This window comes from Marmota monax, unplaced genomic scaffold (genome assembly GCF_021218885.2).
Source record: "Marmota monax isolate L192 unplaced genomic scaffold, Marmota_monax_Labrador192_F-V1.1 WCK01_AAM20220418_F8-fsc00265, whole genome shotgun sequence".
Classification (NCBI taxonomy): Eukaryota; Metazoa; Chordata; class Mammalia; order Rodentia; family Sciuridae; genus Marmota; species Marmota monax.
In genome coordinates this window covers 286,707-304,949 of record NW_026694808.1, presented here as the reverse complement: position 1 = coordinate 304,949, position 18,243 = coordinate 286,707, and the positions used below count along the sequence as shown (strand labels likewise).

Genomic DNA, 18,243 nt, shown 5'->3' with positions numbered 1-18,243 from the left:
CTGTAGTCCTCGAATACTGCCTTCCACACAAATGAGTGTCAGCTTTTGGAGGACCATGTGATGATATTATGCAGCAGCTCCCTGAATAAGGTGCAGTACCTGCAACATCTGCTTAAAACTCAAAAACATCAGTCAACCTTCAAGGACAGCATGGTGCTTTATGTCACCTGTTGACTTATAGAATAAACTCTCATAACCAGAGCAAGGAGATTGTTACATCAAGATTGTTCTTTACAGGAAAATATAAGTGTAGACCATTGGGTAAACTCTCAAAACTACTCTTAAACTAATACTCTCAAAAAAAAAAAACACCAAAACTGCTGTATTGAGTGAGTCATAAGACTTAGGTGAATATGTGTTTTCTGTGAAAAGGTAGATCAGGGAGGTTCCAGTACTGTTATTTTACTACATTGTTGAGAGAAATTGGGGATGGGGGGCTTACATCAGAACTCTTCCTTTGGCATATCTCTTAAGGTTATATGGGAAAGCAGCTTGGTCATAAAACAGTGACTAATTCCATTAAAGCTTTAACTTAAGGCAAACCCACTATCCTTAACCAAAAGGTGAAAGCCGAATCTTTAGGAATCTAGCAGGGGGTGAAAGGAAAACAGCTTAAAAACAGTGAAAGTTATGATGAACACAGTCTTAAACGTTGAACAGATTACTTTATTTCTCAGCAATTCTATGCACATTAAACAGATGAATAGATTTTTTTTTCCTAAGTGAGAAAGCAAGAGCAAATTCACGTCAGCCCTAAGACCATGACACAAAGGGAAGTTGGAAAAGGACTGAGATAAAGTCTTCTAAGGTTCCCTTCACATTGTTCTTCAGTTTGCCCTTTCTGGATGGACAAATCTTAAATGACTGCATAAAGGATATTACATATGAGGAACGTTCAAGTTGGGGACAGTCAAAGAACACACAGAGACCCTGCCTTTGGTGACTGCAGGGCAATATGGACCAGCTCTCCAGGTAGAAGTCCCACAACTTTTGGGTCCAATTTTCCTCTCTGAAAATCAGGGTGTTAATCAAATGACCCCTGAGGCCCAAGCATCTCAAATCCTGTGAATTATTCTACTTCACCCTTTAGAAAGAGTCACTGAAAGTGAGTCATTAGCATGACTTTGCCAGTGATTGGCAAGTAGTAAGAGCCTGCTTACCAATAGTATTGACTGACTCACACTTAATGCATTATCATTGAATTACGATTAAAATCATTTCATTAACCTTTGATTTTTCAAATCATTTTGTGAGCTAAATGTATAAACTATGACAAAAACAACTACTGCATTTCTCTCACCTTTCTAAACATTTCCAATTTATAACACTGTCTATGTCCTTCAACATCAACCAAGTTTCTACTTTGACTTGGGTAATAAAGAAGCTGCACATCTGTCCTCAGTGCAGTACCTGTATGTCCATGCTCTGCTGTGGGCATGCAAATACCAGCTCTGTTAAGTCTAATTAGTCATTATTTGACAATACATACTTACTAGAAAAGGTTTCACTTTGCCCACACATACGAAGCAAAGAAAGTAGAGAGCAAAAATGTTCAAATTATAAATCACTTGGTAGCCTCCTGTACATTAGAGAAGACAGTTTTATATGAATAGTCTTTTCAAAATTACCACACAAAACATCGTTGTATTTAGGCTTGGTTAAAACTGTTTTCGTTAATAGAGCTCTTCGCCATTGATTGTCTGAATCAACTAGCTAGTCCTTCAGTGTGTGCCAGTGAAAACAGAAATAGGGGCTGATTGGCACTGGCACTTGGCACAGTGAGGAGGGAACCCAGGAAGTTCTCTGTGTGCAACCCATCTCTCTTTCATCTGAGAAGGACTCTCCTGCAGAGTTGGATTCCAGAATAAAGAGGTGCTAGTGTCATCACACTGTAAGAACTTGTTTTCTACTTTTGGTGTTGATCTTCTAATGAAGTAACTATTAGCCAGAAAAGTTTGACAGATTTTGACACTCTAGCGCAGACACTTTAAAAGTACCCCCCCCAAAAACTGTCTTAATCCCATTTTCCTACAGAAAGTAAAACTGTACAATAATCATCTTTAGATGTACAATTAGTACATTTCACAGTTTTGAGTACTCAGTCACTTGTGAATATTTTGTAGTGATCTCTTCAGTCCTGATGTGATGTATGTGATTCCAGTTTTTCAGAGTGTATGATTCTGCTTTTCATGCTGATCAAGTAAATTTATGGTGTCTCTCTTCTGGTCTTCAGCATTAAAAACTGAAAAGGAAAAAAGTTGGATAATATTCTAATATTAAATATGTTGAGAAATCAGTCTGGGCACATCCCATTTCACTAAGTTCCTATAAACTGTCATAAAGAGGACTGTATCTCCCATACCAACATTGTACTTTGGCATTTCATTTCAAATCAAGACGACAATAAACAGATGTATATGGCCAACAGTGTACTATGAAACAAAAGCTACAACATCCAAAAACCTGGCAGTGGTTTAATACACTGAAATAAGTCCATGGCCCTCCTGTGCTGTATGACTTCTTTACGTGCACTTTACCAGCCCACACTGCCTCCCAAGAGCCTTGGGAGTCTTGCAGCTTCAGGCCACTTGTTACTGAAAGTGCTGTATACAGAACTGAGTGTGCCTTCCATCAACAGGTCTTACTCAAAGGACATAAAAGTCACAAAGTCTTATAAACTATGTTCCATATTAAAATGTTAATTTAAGGGCTGGGGGTGTGGCTCAGGGGTAGAACCCTCTCCTTGCACGTGCAAGGCCTTGGGTTCGAGCCTCAGCACCACATAAAAATAAATAAATAAAGTAATTGTGTACAACTACAAAAAAAATATTTAAAGTTAATTTAATGAATTAAATGACTGCCATATTAAATTAATACTGTCTTATAAAGTTGGAACCAATGGCTTTTTCATCTACTTTCTCGGGACAAGCAAGGTCTTAAATTCAATGACATAATCTTAAAATGATGCCGAAGCTGATGTTGAGGACTTTTCTTCACTAAAACTATCTTAAAAGACTGAAAGAAAACTTCTTTATTGTTTTAGTCAGCTTTTTTTTTTTTTGCTGCTGTGACTAAAAGATCTGACTAGAACAATTTTAAAGGAGGAAACGTTTCTTTGAGGGCTCATGGTTTCAGAAGTCTTAGTCCATAGAAGGCCGGCGCCATTCCTCAGGGCTCAAGGTGAGGCAGAACATCATGGCAGAAGAGTGTGGCAAGGGAAGCAGCTCATTTAATGATCAGAAAGCAGAGAAAGGTCTCCACTTGCTAGATACAAATATATACCCCAAAGCCACACCCCAATTCCCACCTCCTCCAGCCACACCCTACCACTTCAATTACCACTCAGTTATTTCCTACCAGGGGATTAATTCACTGATTTCTGTACGTTCTTGCATTGTCTCACATGAAAGCTTTTTCAGGGACACCTTACATCTAAACCATAACATTTACCTTGCCTACCTCTTCACAAGGTCCAACCCTTAGTAGGACATCTGGATGTAAGGGATGAAAGAATACCTGACTTCAGTGCAAAGCCAAACATTTAGTAGCACATTAGGCTCAATTACAAGGGTGTGACAAGCCCATGAAACAGGCTCTTCACAAATCAAAGGACATCAGTGGAGTCAATGAAGTACAAAGAGTAGAAAGATGGAGATAGCTAAGTAGTCCATGAAAATAATTTAAAAATCAAGTTAGGAGTTCATTTCTAGAAACTCTAAAACAACTCTGCCAACTTGAACAATTGGCATCACTGCTAAGTATGAAAGGCATTTTCCAAAAATATTACTATGGGGTTAGACAATCCCAAATGGAGGGACTTTCTACCAAACACCTGGGACGCTATACTTCAAAAAAGATGAACAGAGTTAATAAGAAATAAATACAGAAACAGTTCCAGGTTAAAGGATACAAAAGAGAAATGACAACTGAACAGTTTAGTTTAAAAAGGTTTGGGGTTTAAGTGTGAGTTTATAGTGTACTTAATTCAACTGAACTACAAAAAAGGATATTAGTTAGCCACATAATTTAAGGAAAGTCTACATAGTAGATAACAGCACTGCATCAAAATTTCTTTATTTGGACAATTGTATTGCAGTTAATGAAGGCTATATAGAAATAAACTTAAAATCTAAGTTCTCTGAAAAGTTAAAAATGTTAAAAATATGAAACATTACAAATAATCCACTGTTTGGTGGTATAAGACAGCCTCTGTAAGGTCAGAAGTCAAGTGCAGTAACAACTCCTGGAGGTAATGAACAATGAAGCTGGCTGTGACCATAAAGATTACTGCTTCAAGTCTGAAGATACTGGACTTCCCTCCGTTTCCAAAGGAGTAGGGGTACAAAAACGTGGATTCCACTGAAGGTGGAACCTCCACATAAAACTGAAACCCCAAAGTTCAAAGCCCTAATTTAAAGGTAATGGTAATTAAACCTGTGAAGAAAATGGGACATCAAGAAAGATTACTGTCCAAATGAGACCACTTCCAACAAGATAATCACAGGCATACAGTCTGAATTCATAATACCCTACACCATCAAAGAAACTAGAGGGTTTATCTTAAAAGGTTATGAATTTTAGTGCCCTTATTTCAACTGGCAAACTATCTTCTCAAGGAGTGTAGCTGTCTTCAGACTTCCCTTGGATAAAGTTCCAAGGAATCTAGTGGCTCACAGTGAAAAAAGCCTAAAACATAAGGAAACTAAGTGCCATGGGTGAGAATCTGCCATAGAACTCATGAATTAAAGAGCAGATAAGGAAAATCTGGAAGAAAAACTTGGAAACATCTGAAAAGATTTTTCTTTTTTGAAGGAAAAATTTGTAAAGTGCAAGAATGTTTTTGAGGAAATAATCTATATGCAGCCCAGAGAGGCAGAAATAGAAAATATGAGGGAAAAAAATAGAGGCAAAGGAATCAAAAACAAGAAGCACACTCCTATAATCCCAGTGGCTTGGGAGGCTGAGGCAGAAGGACTGCAAGTTAGAGGCCAACCTCAGTAACTCAGCAAGACCCTAAGTAACTTAGACCCTGTCTCAGAAAATAAAAAGGTTTGGGGATGTGGCTTCTGGTTAAGTGCCCCTGTGTTCAACCCCTAGTACAAAACAAAAGAAGCATTATTCAAGGAGACATTAGCTGAGCTTTCCTGGAAATTAGGCTTAGCAGGTATTACAGCTATCATACTTAAAACAGTATAAAGCAGGGTAAGCCAAAAGAGAAATGAATGGCAGAGAAATGAGAGGTATAGACTGATCAGGGGTGACCAGACATTTCATTTGTTGGGAAATTCCCTAAATGTCACTGAAAATAATTCCTCCAACAGATATCTTGGACTTCTTTGTTAGCCCTTGCCCTGCTCCACTGTCCCTGTGTTAAAGGCTTCTAAGAATATAGTCTCCTTGAAATGACTCACTACTTACAGTGTTATTGACATTAGTTGGACAAAGTGAAGGACCAGAAAGGAGAAATGAAAGAAGTTTCCTCACCATCATTATTACCATTCAAGTTTTTGTCGTTCCCTGCAAGGGCTGCCTGCTTGTCTGTTTCGGATTCTGCCTCATTTTCATCCATGTTGTAGTCATCATCTGCTAGTCTTTGCTGGTTTCTCCCTATAAAATCAACACATAAAACACAATCTACATTATTTCTCTTGTGCCACAGAAACACCAGGACCTGGATACTGGGGATTACCCAGTCATCCTTAACAATCAGATCCTTGTTACCTCTCAAGAAAGAGTGTTTGCTTCTAGTACAAATGCCATGTAAGAGTGTCCTTATGAATGTCCCACTAAGCTTTGATTCTATATAAAATAAGGTCCTGGCAGCTGGAGACACAGCTCAGTGGTAGGTACAACAGTCTGCCTAACATGAGAAAGGCATGGGTTTGATCCCAGCACTGCAAAGTAGGGGATGGCGGAGAAGCCAGGAGCAATGGCATTAGCCTGTAGTCCCAGCAACTCAAAAGGCTGAGACAGAAAGACTGCTTGAGACTGGTCTCAGTAACAGAGCCTCGCACATGCAAGACCCTGGGTTTGATCCTCAGCATCACATAAATAAATAAATAAAATAAAGTCATTAAAAAAAAAAGAAAAAGAAAAAAAGGGCGGAGGGGGGTTGTATCTAGCTAAGTAAACCAAAAATTTTTAAAGGAACAATCATCTCTCTCTAGGTTAAAGGAAAGTACCACTGTTGTTTTAACATTTCTTAGAATGGCTCACTGCTCCAAGACAGGGAATGGAGTCAGTACAGTGAATCAAAGGATAAAACTGTCCATACAGAATTGGATCATTCAATACCATGTTCATCCCTAGACAGAAGAGTGGCCAGAAAAGAAGACCAAGGCAAAATACATTCAAGAGACCCATTCAAAGGGTTTAACTTTAAACCATTTATTTTTTTTAATATTTATTTTTTAGTTATAGGTGGACACAATATCTTTTTATTTTATTTTTATATGGTACTGAGGATTGAACCCAGTGCTTCATGCATGCTAGGCAAGCGCTCTACCTCTGAGCCACAACCCCAGCCCCTCTAACCGTGTATTTTTTTATATAGATAAGCAAACCATTTTTTTTTAAATATGCCTGGAAAATCTGCTTTCGTTGTTTCTCTGTACTCACTGCCTGATGGAAGCAAAGCACATACTACAGTATACTGTAGGTTTTTTCTTCAGAAGAAATCATCACAACTGCATCTGGAAATAGGTGCAGTTAAAAAGCCACATTGGCCTTTAACTCTTAAAACTCTGTGCTCAGGGACTGGGGTTGTGGCTCAGTGGTAGAGCACTCGCCTAGCACATGTGAGGCCCTGGGTTTGATCCTCGCACTACATAAAAATAAATAAAATACAGTTATTGTGTCCAACTACAACTAAAAAATAAATATTTTTTTAAAAAACTTTGTGCTCAATGATCTGACACTTGAGAGTCATGGGATAATCCAACAGTATGTGTTTTCCCTATCACCCTCCCAACATGAGCATCTTATGGCTGGGCAGGTATGTAAAGCAGGGACCTAAGCAGTGATGCCTTTAGCGAGAGGGTGATAAAATACAATTCTTTAGGCCAGGCACAGTGGCACATACCAGTAATCCCAGTGGCTCAGGAAGCTGAGGCAGGAGGATAGTGAGCCTCAGCAAAAGTGTCTCAGTGAGACCCTGTCTCTAAATAAAATACAAAATAGGTTTGGGGATATGGCTCAGTAGTTGAGAGTATCCCTGAGTTCAATCCCTGGTGCCTCAAAATAAATAAATAAATTCTTTAATTGGAACTTGGGAGGACACGTTCTTCCAAAAGAGAAACAGAGGTGAAAATGAGATTTAATTAGTAATCAGGGTGACTTCTACAAATGAACACATTCCCAACTTCTGTTATTTGGTTTATACCAGAAAATAGGTTTCATGTCTTCATCAGTGTTCCTGGCTAAGGTGGAATGGAAATTTTCCACAACTTCAAGGCACTGAAATAATAATTCAGTTGATCTCATTCCAACTCTTTTCTTTTTTCTTTCTTTCTTTTTTTTTTTTTTTTTAGCAGTACTAGGGATTGAACTCAGGGGTTCTACCACTGGAGCTACATATCCTCAACCTTTTTTATTTTGAGAGAGGGTCCTGCTAAATTGTTGGGGCTGTCCTCAAACTTGGCCTCAGCCTCTCTAATCTTTGAGATTATAGGTATGCACACCATACCCAGCCCCACTCTTTATTTCTTAGGAAACAAAAAAGGTAGGATTCGCATGGCTCTTTTTCAGTACTCAACTAACTCTAACTGCACTAAATCTCGCAGTCCTTACTTCTTGAGTCATTCACCAGTACTGTCTGTACAGCACACCACATGAAGTAGAGATACAGAGACAGGCCTGTGGGTGGTCCTCCTGCCTGCAGCTGAATTTACTGTGTTAAGCACCCACCTCCAGGTCAAATACCTGCAAAGTCCCCTGGACTTCCTGTTAACATTGTGTCTGAAACTTGAAGTGCTGTAGTGTACACTGCTACTCTTCTTGCCTCCCACTTTATAATGAATAATAAACAAAGGAGGAACTACCAAATCTTGAATTGCATTTGGAAAAATTCAACAGGATGCATCCAGTGTTGAGACTGAGTGAGATCAAGAGGGCTGAGCCTAGCAGTACGAAAAGCTCACAGGTGACCCATGGAGCCTCTCACCTTCCTTGGCAGCGTCCTGTTCCTCCTGCCCATCTCGAATAACGAGTTGGTCACGCTCAGGGTCTTCACCCTCCTGATTTTCTGGCGCCTGTGGAGTTTGGCTGAGTTCTGCTCCCACAAAGCCTCTTCCACCCACAGGTTTGTCTTCCACAGCCTGTTCGTGGCTTGGCTCCTGGGGCGGCAGCAGCAGCAGGCTGTCTCTCTGAGGCTCCTCCTCACTGACAACCTGAATCTCGTTGGTTTCCTCTGTGCACAGAATACAGTTAGTTCACCAGCACTTAATTTTAAAAAAATAAACAAACCCCCCCAAATCTGGGGCCATTCAATTCCCAGAGTGTTTCTGAGAAATGGGGACAGGGTGAGCTCTATACTGGGGGGGCTGCTGGGGAGCTTATTTTTATGACTTCCCCGACAGACCTCTCTGTGCCACAGTTCATCTTCAGTATGAGGAAGAGACGTTGTTTAGCAAAGTAATCTGGACTAAATTATCTCAACAACCTACAAGTCCTGGAGGAGGCGCTGCTGTGTTATGATCATGTCTGTTAGAGACTCCTGGGAGCCAGAGCTTTTCATCTTACAGTCCTTTAATCCTACAGTCCCACTGGTGTCCTCAATAAAAGGACCTTTACTTATACAGCTGCCAAAGAACAAGGCACTAAAAGGATAAGACGTCAGCAAGACAGAGAAGCCCTGTGGCCCCAATTCCAAGTGCTCAGAGAGAAACCTGCACCTGTCAGCCCCATTACTGAGCTCAGTGGCTGGCTCCAGCCACACACTCTGCCCCTCAGAGTATCCATATGCAGTAGGAGAACAGGAGCTGCCATGCTGGTTAAACTGCCAGGCTCTGCTTACCTTGCTTACCTCGTCTCTTCAAATCCAAAACCACCTCTAAACTGGGGGCTGGTGTCTGGGACTTGCCTTTGCCTGGCACGTTTCCCTTCCCTTGTGGCCCCTGTGCCTGGGGCAGGCCTGCTTCCTGCAGTCCGGGCTCAGATTCACTGAGAGCCTGGGGCTGAAATGGAGCACAGGACAGCCAGGGTAGGATCTGGGATCAGAAACCTTATGAGGATCTCATGAAAGCAATGCACAACACACCCTTCCCACAAACGAGGACACAGGAAACCCTGAGAAATACCACAGTCTACCATGATCCTGCTGTCACGAGGCATAAATCAGAAGATAGGTTAAGTTCAGGTCCTCCGAAAGGCACTTGATTTTCTGCCTAATTTTCCACACTGAACAGGAAAAAAGACATGAACAGTACAACAGACCAACTAGACCAAACATATATGTCAACCCAAGAGAAAAATTTACCTTCTTCTCAAGTACACATGGAACACTCCCCAAGAGGGCCATAAAGCAAGCCTCAAGGGTCTAAGTGACTGCACTCATACAGAGCAGGTAGAAAGAAGGTTTTGCCATCATACAGAATGAAGCCATAAATCAGTAACAGAAAGAAATTTGAGAAATTCACAAATGTGCAGGTATTAAGACATTCCCAGTAACCTACAGGATCACACAAATCGTAAGCCAAATTAGAAATATACTTTGAGAAAATGAAAACAAAAACACAGCATGGGAGCCAGCTGAACGCAGCACAGGGAGGGACATTGACACTTCCAGACACCCATATTAAGACAGACTTCTGGTTTCTAGTTGGTTGTGTAAGGAGCGAGGTCATCACTTGGTCCTTACAAGTAAAAAGCTGAACAGACTGAAAAGCCATCAAGTCCCCTCAAATCTTGTCACAAAAGAGGTGAGGGCACAAAGCAAAGCCCTGCCCCTAAGACTTCAGAATGGAGAGCCGAACACAGAGTCACGGCTGACCAGGGCAGAGACATGGAAACCCGTGCCGAGGCAGGGAACCGGAACTGTAATTATGAACTGCGGGAGGCTCAGTGTGACGGGCTTGAGGGTTAGCCACTCTGGGGGGTCCAAGTCACAACCTCCAGGAGCTCAATCAATTCCCAAAATGAACACCAGAGAAGGCTTCTGGTAGTGGAAGGTAGAAAGGAACCATTCAAAAATAGGCCAGAGCACTCTATGATCCTTCACAAGGTCTACCCTAAGTTACTGTGCTATTATCAGAGGCTGACTATTGCCCATGTCAGTCATCCTGTCCCACTTGGGGGTGCTGGGTTCTGGGAAGCATATGTGAAGTTCCCAGCACAGAGGCAGAGGCTCACTGAGTGAGACCTCACAGGACTACAGAAATGCCTCCCCTCCATCACACCTCACCAACACATTACTAAGGGCCTATTTACAGCAGTCCCTTTTACCCAATATATCATGTCCAGCGCCAAGAAAAACCTGGAAGGCATTCTACAAGGAAATAAACTCAATCTGGAGGGAGCAAGTGTGAGAAGCAAACATGGCAGAGATGGTAGCATTACCAGATCAGGAATCTAAAACAAATACAAGTAATATGCTGATCCTTTGGTGGATACAGCAGACAACAGGCAAGGAGAAAGGCAGTGTGGCAGAGAGATGGAAAACACAAGAAATGCTAGAACTCAAAAAATGAAGAAGAGCTGGGGAAGTAGCTCAGTGGGAGAGTGCTTGCCCAGCAGGTGCCAGGCCCCAGGTTCCACCCCTGCAGCACCACAAAATAACAATAAAAATGCTAACAAAATTGGAAGAATGTCTTAATGGGCTCATTAATACAGACACAGTCAAGGAAAAAACCTGAGTTTGAGAGGATTTTTAAAATTTATTTATTTTAATTAGGTATGTATGACAGCAGAATGCATTTTGATTCACTGCACACAACTGTAGCACAAACTTTCATTTCTCTGATTGTACCTGATATAGCATCGCACCACATGTGCAAGTCACACATGTACCTAAGGTAATGATGTCCACCTCATGAAACATGAGATGATGAACATGAACATGAAAGGGTGCTGGACTCTGTCAAATGCTTTCTCTGCATCTTGATAATTATGATTCTTTAAGTGTATTGATGTGATGAGTTATATTTATTGATTTCTGTATGTAGAACCAAATTTGCATCCCTGGAATAAACCCCAGGGTTTATTTTTTATATGTTTTTGTATGTGATTTGCCAGAATTTTATTAAGAATTTTTCCATCAATGTTTATCAGGGATATTGCTCCATAATTTTCTTTCCTTGATGTGTCTCTGGCTGGTTTTGGTATCGGGATGATCCTAGGGTTCCCTCCTTTTCTATTTCATGGAATAATTTGAGGAGTACTGGTATTAATTCTCCTTTTTAGTCTTGTAGATCTCAGCTGTGAATCTGTCTGGTCCCAGGCTTTTCTTGGTAGGTAGGATTTTGACGGTGTCTTCTTATTTCCTTTTGAAATTGATCCGTTTAAATTGTGTGTGTCCTCTTGACTCAGTTTGGGTTGATCATATGCCTCTAGAAGTTTGTTGGTATCTTTGAGGTTTTCTATTTTACTGGAGTATAAATTTTCAAAATAGTTTCTAATTATCTTCTGTATTTCAATATAGTATCTGTCATATTTCCCTTTTCATCATGAATTTTGATAATTTAAATTTTTTCTCTCCTCCTTTTCATTAGGGTGGCTAAGGGTTTGTCAATTTTACTTGTTTTTTTCAAAGAACCAATTTTTGTTCTGTCAATTTTTTGAATTCTTCATTTCAATTTCATTGATGTGTACCCTGATTTTAATTATTTCCTGTCTTCTACTACTTTTGGTGTTGGTTTGTTCTTCTTTTTCTAGGGCTTTGAGATGTAATATCAGCTCATTTATTTGTTGACTTTTTCCTTCTTTCAACGAATGAGTTTAATGCAATGAACTTTCCTCTTAGCACTACCTTTCTAGTGTTCCACAGATTTTGATAAGTTGTGTGAGAGTTCTCATTTACCTCTAAGAACTTTTTTTTAGAGAGAGAGAGAGAGAGAGAATTTTAATATTTATTTTTTAGTTTTCGGTGGACACAACATCTTTGTTTGTATGTGGTGCTGAGGATCGAACCCGGGCCGCACGCATGCCAGGTGAGCGCGCTACCGCTTGAGCCACATCCCCAGCCCTAAGAACTTTTTTTTTAATCTCCTCTCAGACGTATTCTGTTATCCATGCCTCATTCAAAAGTGTATTGTTCAGTCCCCAGGTGTTTGAGTAGCTTCCGTTTTTTATTTTATTGTTGATTTCTAATTTCATTCCATTATGGTCGGGTAGTATTTCTATTTTTTTGTATTTGCTAAGACTTGCTTTGTGGCATAACATATGGTCTATTTTGGAGAAGGATCCATTTGCTGCTGAGAAGAAAGTGTATTTGCTAGTTGATGGATGGAATATTCTATATATGTCAGTTAAGTCCAACATATTGATTGTATTATTGAATTCTAGTTTGTTTAGTTTTTGTTTTTGTTTGGAAGATCTATCCAGTGGTAAGAGAGGTGTGTTAAAGTCACCCAGTATTATTGTGTTGTGGTCTATTTGGTTCTTGTAGTTGAGAAGAGTTTGTTTGATATACATTGATGCCCCATTATTTGGGGATAGATATTTATGATTATTATGTCTTGTTGATGTATGAATCCCTTAAGCAGTACAAATATCCTTCTTTATCCCTTTTTACTAGCTTTAGTAAAGTGGATATATCTGATATGAGGATGGAAGCCCCTGCTTATTTACGTGATCCATGTGAGTGGTATGTTTTTTCTCATCCTTTTATCTTCAGTCTGTGGATGTCTTTTCCTGTGAGATGAGTCTCTTGAAGGCAATTATTGTTGGCTCTTTTTCTTTTAATCCAATCTGTCAGTCTGTGTCTTAGTTGATGAGTTTAGGCCATTCACCTTCAGGGTTATTAATGAAATATGATTTGTATTCCCAGACATTTTGGTTTTTAACTTGACTTGGCTTCTCCTTTGATTGGCTTTCCCTATAGTGAAGCTCCTCCCTTTGCTGATTTTCATTGTTGTTTTTCATTTCCTCCTCCTGGAATGTTTTGCTTCAGAACGCTCTGTAGTGTAGGCTTTCTCACTGTAAATTCTTTTTTACATGAGAAGTTTTTATTTCATCATCAAATCTGAAGCTTAATTTTGCTGGATACAAGATTCTTGGTTGGCATCCATTTTCTTTCAGAGCTTGGTATTATTTTGTTCCAAGATCTCCTGGCTTAGAGGGTCTGGGTTGAAAAATCTGCTGAGATCTGAACTGGTCCCTCTATATGTTATCTGATTCTTCTTTCTTGTGGCCTTTAAAATTCTATCCTCATTCTGTATGCTAGGCATTTTCATTATAATGTGCCTTGGTGTAGATCTGTTGTAATTTTGTACATTTGGTGTCCTGTAAGCCTCTTGTATTTGATTTTCCAATTCATTCTTAATGTTGGGAAATTTTCTGACATTATTTCATTGAAGAGATTGTGCATTCCTTTGGTTTGAATCTCTGTGCCTTCCTCTATCACAATAATTCTTACAGTTGGTGTTTTGATGCTATCCCATAATTCTTGGATGTTCTGCTTATGATTTCTTACCATCTTTGCTGCGGTCAACTTTATTTTCAAGACTCTATATTCTGCTTTCATTACCTGATGCTCTGTCTTCCAAGTGATCTAGTCTGTTGGTGATGCTTTCTGTAGAGTTTTTTCTTTCATATATTGTTTCCTTCATTTCAAGGATTTCTGATTGTTGGATTTTTTTTCTTTCTTTCAGTATCTTTCTTTCTTGAAGTAATCTTTTCCTACCTGTATTTGCCCTTATCTCTTTGTTGGAGTGATTAATTTTTGCCTGTATTTGCTCACTTAGGTCTTTCTTTAATTTGTAGATCATTTTAATTATGTACATTCTGAACTCCTTTCATCAACTGCGCTGTTCATGGATTCTACTATTGTAGTATCTTAGTTTGTTTGGGACACTTTCTTTCCTTGTTTTTTCATGTTGTCTGTGTATCTTCCTTTCTTGTAGTGCGGATCTGAGATATTACAGTTTCTATCCTATAATCTTGTAGTGTCCCTGCAGATTACCTGTATCTCACCTTGGTGTTTGGCTTCTTGTCCCTGGCTTGTGTCCCATGATGGATGCCTATTGCGACTAAAGGTGGTTGTGGCAATAGTGTAGGTAACTCAAGATAGAAGTGGGAGTGTCCCATGATGGATGTAACCACTTTCAGAGATGGGGCTAAAAGGGTGGGCTGCCTATTTGGAGATGCAGCTGTCTCTAGTCCCTATCTGTTGTCCAAGGTGGAGGCTACTGCGTGGGGAGGGCTATGGCGATGGCTGTAGTGTCCCAAGATGGAGGTTGGGCAGGCCTGGGCTCCAGCATGGGTCTGCCGGTTGGCAGGGCGGTCCTGGGCCAGGGCCTTGGTTCCTGCATCGGTCTGCTGGTCAGCGGGGAGTTTGAGGTAATTTAACTTCCCAAACTGAAAAGAGAACAAAGACTAAAAACAACAAGCACAGTATCCAAGTACTGGACCACCATGAGAGGTTTAACATGTGTAATGGAAATATAAGAACAGGAAGAAAGAGAGAAAGGCAGAGAAGAAATATTTGAAACAATAATTTAATTCCTCAAATTAATGTCAGACAACAAATCCAGGAAGCTCAGCGAACACACACACACACACACACACAAAACTGGTAAATGACAAGAAACCCACATATAGGCATATCATTTTCTTTTTCTTTTTTTTTTTTTTTTTTGAGAGAGAGAGAGAGAGAGAGAGAGAATTATTATTTTTTTTTTTTAGTTTTCGGCGGACACAACATCTTTGTTTGTATGTGGTGCTGAGGATCGAACCCAGGCCGCACGCATGCCAGGTGAGCGCGCTACCGCTTGAGCCACATCCCCAGCCCAGGCATATCATTTTCAAACCACAGAATATCAGAATATCCTGAAAGAAATGTAAAGGAAAAGACCTACCTTATCTTTCATGGAAAGAAGTTAAGAATTACATATGACTTCTCAGAAACAAGAGAAGCAAGGGAAAAAAAATCCTCAACCTGGAATTTTGTGTCCTGCAAAATTAGCTTCAAAAAATGGGGCGGGGGGAGAGAGAAAGAAAGGGAAACTGTTGCCAGTAGACCTGCCTTGCACAAAATGTTAAAAGTCTTTTTTTAAGACACTCAGAAGTACAGCCTGGTGCAGTAACATATGCCTGTAATCTATAACTTGGGAGGCTGGGGCAAGAGGATCATGAGTTCAAAGCCAGCCTCAGCAAAAGCAAGGCATAAAGCAACTTTATTGTCTCTAAATAAAAATACAAAATAGGGCTGGGGATGTCGAGTGCCCCTGAGTTCAATCCCTGGTCCACTCCGCCCCTGCCACCAAAAAAAAGAAAAAGAAAAGAAAAGAAACTCAGAAATACATAAAGGTAAGAAAAGAAAAAACAAATAAGTGAATGCAAAATAAAAAATGTTTATCTTCCTTATTCTAATTGATCTAATGGAGAATAGTTTGGTCAAAGTAGTATCAATGACATATACAATTATGTATGCTTATGGATATAACATGTACATCTGTCTGCTTAGGTATGTCTATAAGCAAAATCAATGACAGCAATGATACAAGGGATGTGAAGTAGGAATAAAAATTATTTTGTTATTACAAGGCCTTCAAGCAACCTTTGGCCTAATGTTATTTGAAAGTAGGCACAGACTGTTTATAAAAGTATACTGCAAAATCTAAGGTAGCCATTTAAAAAAAAAAAAAGTATAACTGGTATGACAAGAAAGGAGAGAAAATGGAATCATAAAATGCTCAATTTGATAACCTAGATGAAATGAAGCAATTCTCTGAAATGATAATCTGCCAAAACATAACAATCTGAATACAGCCTCTGTTAAAGAAACTGAATCAATAATTAACAACCTTATAAATCAGCACAGCACTCAGATGAGTTCACTGGTGAATTCTATCAAACATTTAAGGAAGAAATTACACCAGTTCTCTACAATCTCTTTCAGAGCACAAAACACAAGAGAATGTTTTCTGACTCATTACTTGAAGCCAGATAAGGACATTACAAAACCACAGACCAACATCTCTTATGAACACAGATGCAAAACTTGTCAACAAAATATTAGTGAATTAAATCCATGATGCATAAAAAGATTAAAATTCCATGACCAAATAGGATTTATCTCAGGTATTCAAGACTTATTCAACATCTGAAAACCAATTATGTAATCTATCACATCAAAAGGCCAACATGGTCATATCAACAGATGCAGACAAGAACGTCTTCAACTCAAGTGAGAACATCTATCAAAAAATCTGCTGATATCATAGTTAATGATGAGAAATTTGAAACTTTTTTCTACTTAATATTAGGTGCAAGGCAAGGATGCTCCTTCTCACCATTCCTTTAAGCATTATGCTACAAGTCCCAGAAATGAAAAAAGATAGAAAAGGGAAAAAATATATACAAATTGAGAAGGAATAAATAAAGCTACCTTTGGGCTGGGGCTATAGCTCAGCTGTAGAGTGCTTGCCTAGCACGTGTGAGGCCCTGGGTTGGATTCTCAGTACCACATACAAATGAATAAATAGAGTAAAGGTATTGTGAAAAAAATAATAATAAATAAAGCTACCTTATTTGCAGATGACATGATTATCTATGTAGAAAATCTGAAAGAATCATCCAAAAAAAGGAACCCCTCCAGGAATAATAAGTGATTATATCAAAGTTGCAGGATATAACGTGATTATGCAAAAGCCAATCACTTCCCTATATACCAACACTGAACAAGTGGAATTTGAAGTTAACAATATAATACCATTTACATTAGCATCCCAAAATGGACGATTAAGTATAAGCCTATATCAAAACTTGCACAAAATCTACATGAGGAAAGTCATAAAATTCTCATTAAATTAATCAAAAATTAAATAAATGGATAGATACTCTATCTTCAGAGACAAGAAAACTCAATATTGGGAAAATGTCAGTTTTTCTCAACTTGTTGATCAATATCCCAGCAAATTATTTGTGGATATAGTCAAACAAATTCTCAAGTTTATATGAGGCCAAAAGACCCAAAAGAGGTAACAAAGGTAACAAAACTGAAGGAGAACAAAGTAGGAAGACTGACATTACCTGACTTTAAGACTTATTATAAAACTACAGTAATCAATATACTGTGGTGAAAGACAAATAGACCAATGGAACAGACAGCTCCAACATCAAACTGTTGTGTGTGTGTGTGTGTGTTTTCCCAGTACTGGGGTTGAACAAAGGGGCAATCAACCACTGAGACACATTCTCAGCCCACTTTAAACAATTTTAGACAAGGTCTCACTAAGTTGTCAAGGCTGGACTTGAATTTGTGATCCTTCTACCTCAGCTGGAATTATAAGCATGTGCCACCATGCCCAGCACAAATTTAACAAAGGAGTAACTACAGTAAAATGAAGCAAAGGCAGTGTTTTTCAACAAATGATGTTGGTACAATGGGGCATCAACACGCCCCCCCCGCCCCCCGCAAAAAAAAAAAAAAAGAATCTAGAAACACACCTGTGCTCTTATTTGGGTTTTTTAGTAATTCCTTAGGATTTTTCTGTATACAAGATTACATCAGGTACAAATAGAGATAGCCTTACTTTTTCCTTTCCAATCTGCATGCCTTTTGTTTCTTTTTATTGTTTAACTGTCCTGGAGAGAACCTCTAATGCAATAGAAATAGAAGTGGTGAGAGCAGACCTCCTTGTTTTGTTCTTGATTACAGGGATAAATTATTCAGTCTTTCACTATTAAGTTTGGTGCTAGGTATTGTTTTTTGTAGATTCCCATATCAAACTGAGGAAGTTTCCTTTTGTTCTTAATCATTTTTATCATGAAGAGCTATTAGATTGTCAGATTCTTTTTCTGAATCTATGGAAGTGATCCTGTGATCTTTTTTTGTTGTTGTTGCAATTAATTTTGGAAGTTAATCTAACCTTGTACTCATGGATAAGCCCATGGTATATAATTCTTTATGTAATTAATATGTTGAATTGATTTGCTAGTATTAAAAGTTCTAGTGCCTAGCTGTAGTTTTATTTTCTTTTACAATGTCTTCATCTGTTATTGGTACTAGGGTAACATTGGGCTCATAGAATGAAATGGGGAATACTTCCTCCTGTTCTGGTTTTTAGGAGGGTTTGTGAAAATTTG

The 18,243-nt window shown here is 39.1% G+C and overlaps 1 protein-coding gene across 2 annotated transcripts in view; it reads right to left on the bottom strand.

The window, feature by feature from the left end:
• Window positions 1–645: 645 nt before the first annotated feature.
• Golm1 (golgi membrane protein 1) overlaps window positions 646–18,243 on the bottom strand; it is a 68,826-nt gene continuing 51,228 nt past the window's right edge. The window contains exons 7-10 of one of the 2 annotated variants that reach the window (XM_046425929.2): window positions 9,014–9,173; window positions 8,162–8,407; window positions 5,485–5,607; window positions 646–2,242 (exon numbers count right to left, since the gene is read on the bottom strand). In XM_046425929.2, coding sequence (XP_046281885.1) covers window positions 2,166–2,242; window positions 5,485–5,607; window positions 8,162–8,407; window positions 9,014–9,173 — 606 coding nt within the window. In that variant the 3' untranslated portion in view covers window positions 646–2,165. The remainder of the gene's footprint in view (window positions 2,243–5,484; window positions 5,608–8,161; window positions 8,408–9,013; window positions 9,174–18,243) is intronic. The other variant, XM_046425930.2, reaches the window with a different exon arrangement.